Source organism: Hyaena hyaena, unplaced genomic scaffold (genome assembly GCF_003009895.1).
Source record: "Hyaena hyaena isolate Hyena2069 unplaced genomic scaffold, ASM300989v1 scaffold_29, whole genome shotgun sequence".
In the NCBI taxonomy this organism is placed as follows: Eukaryota; Metazoa; Chordata; class Mammalia; order Carnivora; family Hyaenidae; genus Hyaena; species Hyaena hyaena.
In genome coordinates this window covers 67,108-81,106 of record NW_024080661.1, presented here as the reverse complement: position 1 = coordinate 81,106, position 13,999 = coordinate 67,108, and the positions used below count along the sequence as shown (strand labels likewise).

At 36.7% G+C, this 13,999-nt stretch overlaps 1 protein-coding gene across 2 annotated transcripts; it reads right to left on the bottom strand.

The window, feature by feature from the left end:
• Positions 1-4,988: 4,988 nt before the first annotated feature.
• Positions 4,989-13,007, bottom strand: KRT222 (keratin 222). 2 transcript variants are annotated; one of them, XM_039227725.1, is made up of 6 exons: positions 12,849-13,007; positions 9,621-9,749; positions 8,702-8,922; positions 6,437-6,513; positions 6,131-6,266; positions 4,989-5,697 (listed from the first exon to the last, which is right to left on the bottom strand). In XM_039227725.1, exons 1-6 carry the CDS (start codon positions 12,942-12,944, stop codon positions 5,469-5,471), a joined length of 888 nt encoding a protein of 295 aa, XP_039083656.1. In that variant the 5' UTR covers positions 12,945-13,007; the 3' UTR covers positions 4,989-5,468. The 2 variants fall into 2 exon arrangements, with proteins under 2 accessions (XP_039083656.1, XP_039083658.1); XM_039227727.1 differs by lacking the exon at positions 12,849-13,007 and adding an exon at positions 12,767-12,832.
• Between the last annotated feature and the right edge of the window lie 992 nt (positions 13,008-13,999).

The window sequence follows — 13,999 nt, the reverse complement described above, 5'->3', positions numbered from 1 at the left end:
GCTTAACCACCTGAGCCACCCAGGTGCCCCTCTATTATATACTATATCCTTACAGTAATACCTGCCTTTGTCTTAAAATTTTTTTTGGCGTTTGTAGACTATGCAGTTCCTCTAAGTTTCTTCAAATAGTGGCAAATCTCCAAAAAATTTTTCCAATATAGTTATTTTAAAAAGTTCCACGTGTTAGTGGACCTGTGCAGTTCAAACCCATGTTGTTCAAGGGTCAATTGTACTTGAAACTGCCTTTTTAATATAAAAGCGTCTGAGATATATAAAGGATTAGTGTAAGATACATGAAAGCCTCAGCAAAGATCTCTGTACCTTCTTTCTCTGGTCTTGTCCAGCACCTCCAGCCTGGTTTCTTCCCTGCACTTGGAGCTATGGTGGGGGGTTGGGCAAGTGTGGTGCTGGGGCAGGTGCTCCACTGTGTCATATCCAGGCTGTCCTACAGGTGCTGGATGTTACACTGTAGTGGGAAAGAGGTGGCGCAAAAATGGTGGAAAAAGAAAAGGGGATCTGAGTGGAAGTAGTGACATTGATACACTTTCCCACCTCCTGGTCTTTCTTTAAATGTCGTCTTCTCAGTGGATCTTTTCAGACCTGTTTAAAATTGCAGCTCATTTCCCACTCTATCCATGGTCTGTGCTTTGTTTTGTTTTGTTTTTCTATAGCTCTTATCACCACCTAACATACTATATTTGTTATGTATTTGTTTTGTCTTTTTCCTCCCGTCAGAATGAAAGCTATTTGAAGGTGGGGACTTTTCATATCTGGTATGACATGTACCTGTATGGTACATCAAGGTGCTCAGTATTTGTGGAGTGAATAAATGGTTAGTCTCATTTCCTCTGCTTGGCTCTTTTTCCACTCCCAAAGATTTGCAAAATTAAGAAAGGAAGAATACAGACAAAATATAATGGAAAAAAAATCCATTCCCTTGTCCTGAAGAAATTAAGACTCAAGAGTGAAATATTCAGCAAGACAGACTCTACTTACACTGACTTGTGTCCCCCACCCCAAAGCAAACTCAGGTAGATCTTATACGTACTGGGGTGTTTATTGGAACAACAGGATAAGCTTTTGGAATGGTGACTGTTCTGGAAAATATGAGATGCATCATTAATATGACTATTTAAACTACTGTAACTATAAAGGGTGTGGGGAGCCCTCACAGAAACCTAGTGGTAAGCCCTGGAGATAGTCTTAGGCCCAAGTAGTTTAATTTTCTTTCTGGCAGCAAGATCCAGGAACTCGGTCTGCTTTCCTCTCTGACACTTATCCTTACTCTCAAACAGGGAAACCAAAGCTAGTAAGTGATTAAGCTGGATTTAAGCCTAAGTCTCTTTGATTTCTTTCCACAGTGCTGTGGGGAGAAGCTGGGGAAGGAGACAGAATGAGGGGTAGGAAGAGAGCTGTGGCTGGGAATGAAGAAGGAAAAGGAGAAAATGGGAAAACCTGCAGTCGTTGTACATTTAGATAGTCCATGAATAGGCCCTAATGAGGTCTGTCCACCCTTTAAAATTATATGCAATTTTTTGTACTTTTTTTTCCCCCAAATTGCGGGTTAGCAGTTCCACAGATTCTCAAAGAGATCTGTGACTCCAGAAAGATTCTGAACCAACTGCTGAACCATGCAGTTTGTCTGTAGTATTTTCTATTGAAGCTATTTTAAATGGATTTTTTTTTTAAGTTTTATTTTTATTTTAAGAGAGAAAGAGAGACAGAGACAGCATGAGTTAGGGAGGTGCAGAGAGAGGAAGAGAGCGAGAATCCCAAGTGGGCTCTGTGCAAAGCCTGATGTGGGGTTCAAACTCATGAAACTGTGAGATCATGACCCGAGCTGAAACCAAGAGTTGGACACTTAATAGACTGAGCCACCCAGGCATCCCTGGAATTCTTTTTTTCTTAAAACAGGGAAAGAGAAAACAGAGTTCTCCCAGGCCAAATAGCTTATAAAAGTCTGATGATAGGCAAAATGGTGAAATAGGTGAATTTTCTCAGCTGTGTCTGTGAAAGCAGAAGTTATGGATGTTCAGTTTCTATCAGTAGAAATAGTTGTAAAATCTTGAAACCCACTAGATTACAGGACAGAATAATTCACAATGTGTTGTAGAATTTGACAAAGTATGGTTTGTTTTCACAAGCTTCTGTATTGCTTACAAAATACCTTGAAGATTTGGGACATGAGCTTTGATGCATGGTATGGAAAAGGATGAAAATAAGATGGTCCTGGAGAATCTGAGGTTATGGTCTAGCATCCACAGACCTTGTTTGAGGGTTTAGGGCAGATATCAGCAAATGACTATTGCAGGCCCAATGCGAGCTGCCCCATGTTTGTAGTTTATTAGGACACAGCCACACCCACTTGTTTCCATATTATTTATAATTGCCTTCAGCTACCAGGCAGAGTGGTATTGTTCCTATGGGGATCATATGGCCTGGAAAGCCTAAATTATTAGTTACGTGGGTTTTTACAGAGAAAATTGGCCAACATTGGCCTAGGGTCTAAGTGTGTGAAAGAAACCAGAAGAGGCTTGTATGATTTGCACACATACCTTCCTTCAAAATCTGTAGTACGTCCATTCATATTAGCAATCGGTGTGTACATTTGAGCATCATTTATAGCCATAGAAGCAAATTCTGCCCTGTGCCCAAACTTTCCTTTGATTCTATGTGTTGATCACTTGAGTAATGTGTGTATTCATTTATTTAACTAAAGTTTCATTTTTGCCCATGTCCCATAATACATTTCCACTTGACACTTTCAAATTAATTTAAGCTTTTTTTTTTTTTTTTTTTTTACCTTAGAGAACACTTTTGTAGTTTAAAAACTATCATGGTAGAACAGTTCAAATTAGGTAACTCACTGGGAAAGAATAATTTGGTGGCAATTGAAGAATTTGGAAAATTTCTTTACCTGTTGTGTTTTGAACTATTAATCATCATCAGCTATAATTATCCTCACAAATTCCCAATGGTAATTTTCATCCAAATGGCATTGTATATTTGAGTAATGCTTTGTCAAATGTTTTCACATGTACATTATTTCAAACAACTCTGTGATGTAGTCAGGGTAGGAATATTACCAAGCATCACCTTTCCTTTGTTTTCAAGTGTGAACATTGAGGCTTAGGGGACTCAAGTAATTCCTTCCTGGTCACATGGGGAATTAGTGATGGTGCCTGGGCTGGGATCCTATAATCATTAGTAATTGGAATCACTCTTTTGTATTTGTATTTTGACATATACAGAAGTCAGAGACTCAAGAATATTAATTTCTATTCATCTATAAAATGAGGATAAAATCTTGTAGGACTGCTGTAAACTTTAGAGATTATGTACAAATTTGCTGAGTACAGTGCCAGGAGCAGAGTAAACATTTTGCAAATTATGACTAATGCTATACTTTCCCCAGGATTATGGGATTATTTTTATTCTCTTAATTAGAATATGCCATTTATTAGACTATACCATTCTTAACTTCTCTTTTGCAAAAAAAAAAAAAGTATGAAAACTGTTCTCTCTCCACCATGGTTGCACATTTCTTCATTTCCCCAAGTGAGCTAACAATATCAGAACAACTAAACTTAAGACAATGTATCAAACTCAAATAAAATGCAGCGTTCAAGTTTACATTTCAGGTTTTTTTTTTTTTTATTGTTGTCTCATTTACTCTGGTAAATTCATACCCCAATTTAAAATGCCCCAAAGCAAATAAAACTTTTTTATAAATTCAAATACTGTATTTTAAAATGTACATGTTATACACACAAGAGCTGCATAGTGGAATTACTATAACAAGCAGTTACATTCATGATGCCCAGTACTGTTTTTAACACTGCATATAGATTACGCTAGATACATTGTTTTATTATGCTCACTGTTGCTTAGTACAGTGACTGATACAATAGCGTATACCGTTGCATTTTCCAAAGCATTGATAAAGTCAGTAGCATAGCATTTAACTAATACTGAATGAAAACACTTATGTACAGGACATATTTTAGGTCAGATGCTTGCACAAGAATAAGCATTTAACGTGCCGTTGTATCCTTGACAAAACAAAATCATCCCTTTCGCTAATAGAATAAGACAGGCTAAAAGGAATCTGAAGTAATTGAAAAAGAAAATTTTAAATTTTATATCCCTGTATTATGTTAAAGACTAACACAGTTTTCTCCTGGTTAAAGTACACATTTTGTTCTGTTTGAAATAGAGATTGCAAAGACTATACTAAAAATGCTAAATGAGCTGTAGCCCTTATATGACACTTTAGCTGGGAAAAAGTATGGTGAGTTGTACTCAACATTTTTTTTTGCTTAGAAAAAAAGTGATAGCCTATAAATTTCTAATGTTTTAAAACAGGTGTTTATTATTTAAGGTCTTAAATAAATATGCCTGTATTAAACAAATTAGGTTGTTTAAAAAACTTTGCAACAATACTTGACTTATTCACAAATATATTTTCTGTCCATATTTATTACAGTTTGAACAATTTAAAAACAAATCCTGCAAATAGCTTAGATAACAATACTGTTATCATAGTTCACATAAATGATTGCAAGAAATATTTTTAATACTTTTTATAGTATCTTATCTAATGCTCACATTGAATATTCAAGTTAGTCACATTGAACTTGACAGATGGAAAAGTCGAAATGTGGAGATTGGAGAACTCTACTCTAGTAACCATAGCAACGAGATTTTCATTTTTTGTTTGTGCCGCTGGCCTTCGCATTTTTTTGCGGGGGAGGACACAGCCTTAAAGTTCTTTGAATAAAGTTACTCTTCTGGAAATCAGATAATGACTACAAAAAGCTTTTGTATGAAGATTAACTTAATTTTATTTAATCATCAAATTAGCAAGGGGTGTGTTCTATAGTTTGCTCGGAACTGCTCATGGAAAGTAGCTCTGTTGGTTTTCTAAGTATGCAAATAATTGTCTCAAAAGAAAATTTTTTTTGGTGATGTGAATAGTGAGTCCTCTTTAAAAGTTTGTTTATAATTGTTTTCTTTTGTAAGTAGAAAAATCTTTTTAGATATAATCAGTCATGGAATAATGATGAATAAGTCCGTGTGATTCTTAATATTATATGGTTGTACTTAAACAAACTGTCCCCTTTCCCTAGAATTTTTGGCCAGTTAAGTGAAATTTCAAAGATCTAACTAAGCCAGCTTAACACTTACAGTCTCCAATAACATTTTAAGGAAAAAAAGAGGACTATGTGGAGTAAATAAAATAGAAATCATATTGAATTTCTGATTTTATTTTTAAGCTCCCTCTCTTCAAAGAATACATCCATAAATAGATTCAGAGAAATTTTGTTCCTTACTGTTTGTTTTCTGAAGAGAATCACACATTGATCATAACATACATACTTAATAATTGGGACGGAAGGTAGTCAGTATGGCCTACCCTTGGTCCACCCTAATGTCATTTTCAAATCAAGTCAAATACTGTCTTTGGATTAATTAGCTCCTGATGGAGGTTTGATAGAGGGGATACTACATGATCTTCTCATGATAAGCCTGACTTCTATATCTGGTAGATTATCCTGCTTAGTCTGTAAACACCCTTCATCAGTGGCTGCTAAATGAAGGTCAAATCGAAGAGAAACAGATTTTTTCCTTAATCGGGGGTTATCTTTAAAGAAGGAGCCTTCCCATTCCTTAATAACTTCATCCACTTTCTCTGTCCTGAAATGATAAAATAAACCTTTCCACATGAAGAAGTATGGATCTACTAAAATTGCACAATATGTATTCCATATAAAAAAGAAATCAAGAAATTTGTATGATTCATAATTGACACATTTTGAATTATAACTCACAGTAGACATAGTGGAATTTATAATTTACATACTTTAAAAATCAAATGAATATAATTTCCAAGGAATTCTATGCAATTCACATGTTTTGGTTATATTTTTAGAAAAATGGTGAATTAAGGGTTGAGTACTCCTTCCTCTGAGTTTTTGTTTATATATGTGTAGTCACGTCAGATTAAAAAATATCACAGCATATTAAAATTGTGTTTGGTAACATGCAAAGATCACCGAGATTACACAATTGAAGTTAATTTCTTTGCATGTGTTTATTATTGTTTCTTAGTCAAAATTATTTTACTTACTGAATTGTACCACGAGCCTCCGTGCTTTCCTTCACAACATTTCCATTCAGTATTGCTTGTTTGGTCACTGTTTCCACTTTTTCGTTCTCATACTTTTGTGGGAGTTTTGTTGAGAAAGATATTTCATTTATAATGGCTGTGAAAACATTATTGTGAAATATTCAATCACAATGTTTTAGTACTAGTCAATTTCCCTATCAAACTTTATTCAAACATTGCTTGTTTTTGCAACTGTACAGTATTATTTATAATCCCTATCAATGGCATTTTACTTTTCAAGTTTGTTTACTTATATCAGAAACTCACCTGAAGGTAAAACAAAGCCAACTCTACTTGTCGTAGGTTTTTGTTCTTTTTTCTCCCCTTGGATACAACCATAATATCTGAAATTGGAAAGAATTATAGAAGCAAGACCATATTAGCCTTCAATTGAAACAAATGCTCACCAATAAGAGAATGGATAAATTGTAGTATATTCATACAATGGGAATACTACTTAGCAGTAAAAATAAATGAATTAAGGGTACACTATATATTTTTGATGGGCCAGTGGGGTGGGGGTGCAGAGAGAGAAGCAGACAAAGAATCTGAAGCTGTTAGCACAGAGCCTGATGCAATCTTCGAACTCAGGAATGGTGAGATCATGTCAAGGCCCAAGTCAGATGCTTAATCAGCTGAGACACCAAGGTGCCCCAGGGTACACTGTGCCTTTATGGATGAATCTCCCAAGTATAACATTGAGGTGGGGGGAGGTAATTTGTAGGTAATTTTATAAAGTTTAAAATAACACACAGGGTGCCTGGGTAGCTCAGTTGGTTAAGTGTCCGACTTCAGCTCAGGTCATGATTTCACAGTTTGTGAGTTTGAGCCCCGTGTTGGGTTCTATGCTGACATTTGAGAATGTGGAGCCTACTTCAGATTCTGTGTGTCCCTTTCTCTCTGCCCCTTCCCCATTTGTGCTCTGTGTCTCTCTCTCAAAAAGAAATAAACTAAAAAAATAAAATACACAAAATATTTCACTTTTTGCTTAGGGATACATATATACATATTAGTATAAAGGAATGTATGAGACTGAGAAGCATCAAATTCAGGAGCCAAGTTAGACTGAGGGAGAAGGAGAAGATGGGGGAATGTGCTTTAGGTGTCTAGGGTCAGGGTGGAGAGATTGCAACAGTCCTATAAACATTTCACTTCTCGAGCTGGGGGAAGTGTGCACACAAAGTTTGTGAGATTCTTCTTGATGCTTTCTTGTATACCTTAAATGTAGTGTAATAAAAATGTTTTAAATTGTATTAAAGGAATGCAGGTTTAAAGGTTTAAAGACCACTTTATCATCATCTTGAATGATTAAGCATTAAATAAAATCCACCACCACTTATTTAATAACAAACTATATGTGTGTGTATATTTATATAGCACTCTTTTAAGCACTTTACAAACATTAATCTATTTAATCTGCAAGGCAATCCTATGAGGTAGGTAATATTATTCCCATTTTATGGATGAAAAAACCCCGAGCCACAGAGAGGTTCAGTAACTTGTCTCATGTCACTCATGTTAGTAAGTGGTAGATTTGTAATTCACTTTGTGTTTTTCAAAGCTTTAATAAATGTCAAGACTTATAGGTTAAAGTAGTTTCCTCTAATTTTGTAGAGGACTAAGAATTCTGAGGCAAGCAAGAATGAAGGTTTCTTTTCAGGGGAATATGGAAAATTGGAGGTTGTGCTGTGCTCAAAGCCATGTGACCTTATAAGTGATTACAGATTATGAAACTGTAAATTAGTAAGAATTCTTCTTTTGATATTTTGATACCTTTTGTTATCAGGACATCTGGAAGACGTTCAAAACATGTACTCAGAACTAAACTGCTTTTTATGGTTGTTATAGAATCTCACTTTATTATTATTATTAGTATTAATTTTGGCTTTTTTGTATGGTGGGAATGGGCCTTGGGTGGGGAGATGTGGTAATAGGTGAATTTTCCAAGCTTTCTTTGTGAGTGGTCCATGGAAGACTCTGACTAATTCTGAAAGAGATGAATGGTAAAGAAAAGGAGGAAGTTAAGAAAGGTCATTTTTGTAGCAACTGAGAATTATTTACATATCGTTCTAGGCCTGAAGTGCTCCTTGTTATAGCTAATGTCCCCGACTTTGGCCATCCTGTTCATAATTTTGGGAGGCTGGAAATAGTTCTTATTCTTTGGACTGCCTACCAATCCTATTTTGTTTAGGAACCCAGTGAGCATGCTGTGGTGATGCTGGGGTTTTATTTATTTTTTAAAAATGAACTTAAAAAACTCTTTATTTTTGAGAGAGAGAGAGAGAGCAGAGGAGGGGCAGAGAGAGAGGAGGAGAGAGAGAATCTCAAGCAGGCTTCACACTGCCAGTGCAGAGCCCCATGCAGGGCATGACCTGAGCCAAAATCAAGAGTCCCCATGCTTAACCGACTGAGCCATGCAGGGGCCTCTAATGTTGGGGTTTTAGGTGTGATTTCTGACTACCTCAACAAAGACTCAAGTGACTCTGTATTTCTGGCCACTTGTCATTAACTACTATATATGGAATCAGGTACCTGATTTCTTCCTTTTCTAGGAGGCGGCGATAAGTGGCAATTTCTTGTTCTAGCCTCATCTTTGTGTTGAGAAGCATCTCATGCTCTTGAAGCTGCTTTTCGATGCCGCGCCTTACTTCCTGTAGCTCTTTTTCTAGTCCTTCGATCACGGCTTCTAGGTCTTGCAACTGCATCTGGTAATGTTGCTCACTGGCATGTAGGGAGTTTTCAAGGCCCCTTTCCTGTTTTATATAGATTGTCATCAGTGAATTAGCGCAACAGAATGCTTCTGAAACCTGATGTGCAATGCGTTCATTCTATTGTGTTCTTTATTTTGAAGTGCCACTTATGCAAGAGGTGCAAGAGATGCTTCCTTACAACTTTGTGTATGACTCAAATGACAAAAATCATATTATAGCTAGGGTGCTTACTATTTCAAAGGAATCCTGTGATAATTCTAATGGTAAAAAAAATCTGTAATGTAACTGAGTTATTATCACTCTGATTTTTTGATTTTTAAAAAATTGAGAATGTGGAATATCGGATGTCAAAGCAGAGCTGGCTGCTTTTAAAGGCATTTTAGGAAAGGGTTTAAATATTTTTTAGTGTTATAAGTCACAGGGGTGTAGATAGAAGATTTCCCATCATTTGGATAATGACAAAGATTGTGTTCTCCCATGCCAGAAATTAGAGGACCCCAGGATGATAAGCAAGGATTACTTCCTTCTTTATAGGCGTGAACTAAACCTCGAGTGAAGTGCGAATAGCCATGGCCATGATGGACAGAGCAGCGTAGTTGAACTAGCACCATGGATAGATATCAGTGGCCTTGATTTTCAGTTTCTCACTGGAGGGTAATAGGCATTATTCCTTTCTCTTAATCAACAAATGCCGGGGGACTCAGTAGGCCAGTCACTTTCAAGATCAAGATCATTCTCACCACCGCCTGGAGAGATTCAATTTCCACTTGCAGGTGGTGCCACTGGCGTCGAGCTTCCTTGAGTTCTGCTTGAGCTGCTTTTAAAGCTTCTTCATCCTTGTCCATTTTTTTGCTCATATCTTCTTCTAGCTTTAAGAAAGCCACCACCGCCAAGAACAACAGAAACAGAGAGCACCCTTGAAAATGAGACCTTTAAAATTAATCCTCAGAGCATAGTATAGGTATCTCATCATTTTTTCTTTAACCTGTTAAATTTCAAATGTGTGTTCTGGTGCTTCGTTACTAAGTAATCAGGTAGGGGAGCGAGTGGATTGCATGCTGAGCTTTAGTTTTCTCAGATATAAGAGGGACCTCAGGAGTCTCTTCCTACTATAGCAGTCTAGGAAATGCAGAGAAAAATACATCTATTTTAATGAAAAGTAACAGTTTGCAGGATCTAAGTTTAAGACCTCTGCTTCTGAATATTCTATTATTTATGGCATTACTTAGGAAGAAGGATTGAAACTCAGCTATTGTTTCCCCCCATCTTTTCTTGTAGGTGGCTTTGTAAAAGCAAATAGCCATATGCCCTAAACCGATCAATTCTGGGACTGGGTATATGGACAGGGTTTAAATACTGCTGGAAAGTATATTATGAATAATTTAGAGAATTAAGTTATCATAGGCCTTAGAGGCTCTAAAATAGACTTCTGTATAAAGAGAACCCACTGTTGATTTACCTTTTTCAAATGATCTTTTTGGAAAGCGTGTTAATCTTGGGTATCTAGGGAAGTAGCAAAAATTACATCTTTAAAGATTGTTTTCTAAATGTCAACATATTAAATATTAAATGGAATATGTTATATTTGGTTTTAAATGTTGATGCTGATGTTCAAATCAAATGAAAATATCTTTTGATAGAATTCTTGACATTTGGCCCCAAAAGCAGCAGAAGCAATGTAGGGAATTGATTGTGTATAATTTTTAAAGCCAAAATTATAACTTTTAATATTTTGATCAAAATGCATTTTGAAATTTAAAAAATTTGAATTTGATGACACAGTAGGCTTTTTTAAAAAGAAAACATTGGAGTAAATGAGCGTTTACAAATAAAATTCAGGGCAAAGCATTAAAAGAACAAAATTCATACATTTCTTTTGGTTTGTTGTATCACTTATTCTTAGCGTTAACGTTGGCAAAGTCCAGCAGCAATACACATCAGAGCAATTACAAAACAGAATGTCAAGAACTTAGGAAATAGAAGAGCATAAAAAAAGGCTGATATCTTCCAGTCTTTTGGATTTTGCGGATGGAACTGGCAGCTATACTTGCATGTCAGCTGGAGTACAAAGATGGCCTCCAACAAACCACACCTCCTCAAATTCATGTCCTCGTGTGGTCCCCTTCCAAACCAAATCTGGGCAGACCTGGGTCTTGCTTTAGCTAGTATAATGTGGCAGAAATGCCCATTCTAGCCCTAAACCTTAGGAAGCCCTGAAAACTTGCACTCCTGTGCTTTTGGGAGTCCTGGGCAAGCGTGTTAAGAAGTCAGGATGTGCTGCTGGGGAGATCACATAGAGGCCAGTTGGAGACAGAGACACAAACCCAATAGTCTCAGCTGAGCCAGCCTTCCAAAACCCCCCCTGGCCAGGTGCCAGACACATCAGTGAGCCACCATAGACGTCCTAGCCCAGTTGTGCCCCAGGATGATTACAGTCACAGCCAACGTCATGTGTAGCAGCAGAAGAATCACCCCCACTGAACCCAGTCAACCCACAGAATCATGAGGGACAATGCCATCGTTTTAATCCACTAAATTTTGGGGTGGTTTATTCTACAACAATAAACCACCAAAAGCTTATGTTTCTTTATCGTGTAATAATTAATCACTTCTGAATTCGTTCCAACTGACTTTCTGAATTCCTTGAAAGAAATCCCCTAAAGCAGATTGATGTTAAGAAGACTTGAAATAAAACTTATTGTAATTTTGCCCCTTTAATTTACTCATTTTGGCATCATGACTTACAAACTAGATAGCCTGTGTTGGTACCATTGCAAAATAAAATGTCTCTTTGATTTATAATTTTCAGAAATTGTCATCTATTAATATTTTCCCCTTCTCCTTGCAAAAGGTGAGCAAACGATTCCAATAGTTAAATATCCCAGTGACTTTGCTTGATTTAGGATACTGATCATTCTTTGTGAAGACTGGAAATATTACCCAGAGGTGCAATTTATATTGTTACCAAAAATGAATTGCTAATGAAATAAAGTCTTATGATTTCCTAGAAATATTTTTTTCCTTTTGGTGAGGCTCTTAAGATTACCCTTTGCCGTATTTGGGTGTCTGGACCAGAATTTGAAGTCAGATATGATAGGTAAACAAAATGAACAAACCAACAAAACACCCCAAATCCTGAGTTTTAAAATTTTTGTTTCTAAAATATTTGTACATTTATTTAAACATTTGAGACATTCATCAATTGCTAAAGGTGATTGTCACTTTAAAACAAAGTAAGTCTATGAAATTGAGAGTCAGCCCTTATTTAACTTGGCTTCCTCTTTTTTTAATGCTTAAATAGTTCATGACTTGTATTGGAAATAAACATTTCTCATCTTGTAGTACACAAGCAAAAATCTATAAGGGGAGAGTCATTATCAATGTGGGGAATTTCGATCATCCCAACTTATATCACTGCTTCTGAATGCCATGTTCACATATTTAGATAATTTCTATTCATAACAATCTGGTATAAAACAGCCCATTAAAACGATGATGGAAACCTTTTAGAAATATTTTACTTAGTTTTATTTCTACAAAGTATGCAAGCTAATAAATCTTATTAGACAGCTTGCCATATTAAAGATGTTATTTAAACAATCTCTATAAATAACTACGTGATATCTTTGAAGGGTATTTGAAATACTTCCTTCCTGAAGGATGTCTAAAAGAGGTTAGAGTGCCCCATTTTATTGTATGTTGGCCCCATGTTTCGTTATTGATAGTAACCTCCTAATTGATATAAACATCGAATGCATCAATTGACATTTACTGAATGGTCACTTAACAGTATAATCAGAGCGTTTTCCCCTGTATTCCAGTCACATTGCAGAAAAACCTAAATTCCTTCCCCAGTAGACACTGCATTGAAAAGGAAATACTGTACCTCAGAGAGGCCGGGACAGGAATTGGATAGACATGGATTGTCTCCTTATCCTGGAAGGTGCCTGTCTGTATGAAATCATTACCTGGATCCTTGTTGAGAGCACCGTCTCTATCTGATTTTTCGTGAGGAGCTTTTCATAGTTTGCCCTGATCTCATTGAGTAGCTGGGACAGCTCCATTCTTTTCCCATCCTCCACCTTGGCTAAGTGAACCTTATCGTTAGGATGAGTCGCTGCGGCAGAGCTGGTCTGTCTGCATCGAGCAGAGAGAGAGAGAGCCAGAGTGCCTCGGAGCCTTAAAGATGCAGAGCTCCTTTTTCAGAACCTCGGAAATTCCTGGGTCTCTAATCAATTATGCAAATACTTGGCAAACCCTTTTCTCCTATTGTTGTCGGTTTGGTAGAGGTGTTAGACTCTCCATTAAAGAACAGAAAAAGGAAAACATCATCAGTATTCCTAAATTGGTTCTCTGTGAAGTTGGGTCCTTGGGGGTGGTGGTAGGGGGTGTCAGTTTATCTTGTCGAAAAAGACGTGGGGAGTAAGATGAAGAAAATTGTATTTTGTTTTTCCCAAGATATTGCATAGAAATTAACCTGGGCTGCAAACATGATAGCTAAAATTTTCTTTTATAGTTTTTCTTGCCATTTGGATTATTTAAACAGAAATGCTGTGGTAGGGCATTATTAGAATATGTTGTACATCTGGAGTATTCTAATAGGTGTTGGGAAAAGCTACCATCAGATTAAGTTGACCATTGTCATTAGTCACAGGACTGATTGTATTTCTCTCAAATGCATACTGTGTGGATCACAGCAGGCTGCTGGCCTGATGGCAGGGCTTGATGTATTGAGGCGGATTCCTGAAGGCATATCCAGATGAAGCTATGGCCGCAGATAGGTGTTAATAAATTGTGAGAGCTGAGAGTTAACATTCCCAATGTGTTAACAAGGTTGAAGAAACGCAACCAGATGGTCTGCATACAGGGGGTATTCACTGGGTAAGATCTATTGTAGGGTTACCCCTTCATTAGTAAACATATAGTGACAACTCATACCTGTAAATATAACATGTGGGCAGCTCTTCTAACTTCAAAAAACGTCTTTGCATCTATCATTCCATCCAACCTTTATAATTCCTGTTGCTTTATAACCTGAAAAGGTGACAAGCCTGAAGTGTAAGGGGTTAAGGTGTTTTGTCGTATGGTGATGCGATGGCATCTTTGGGATTGGAACTAT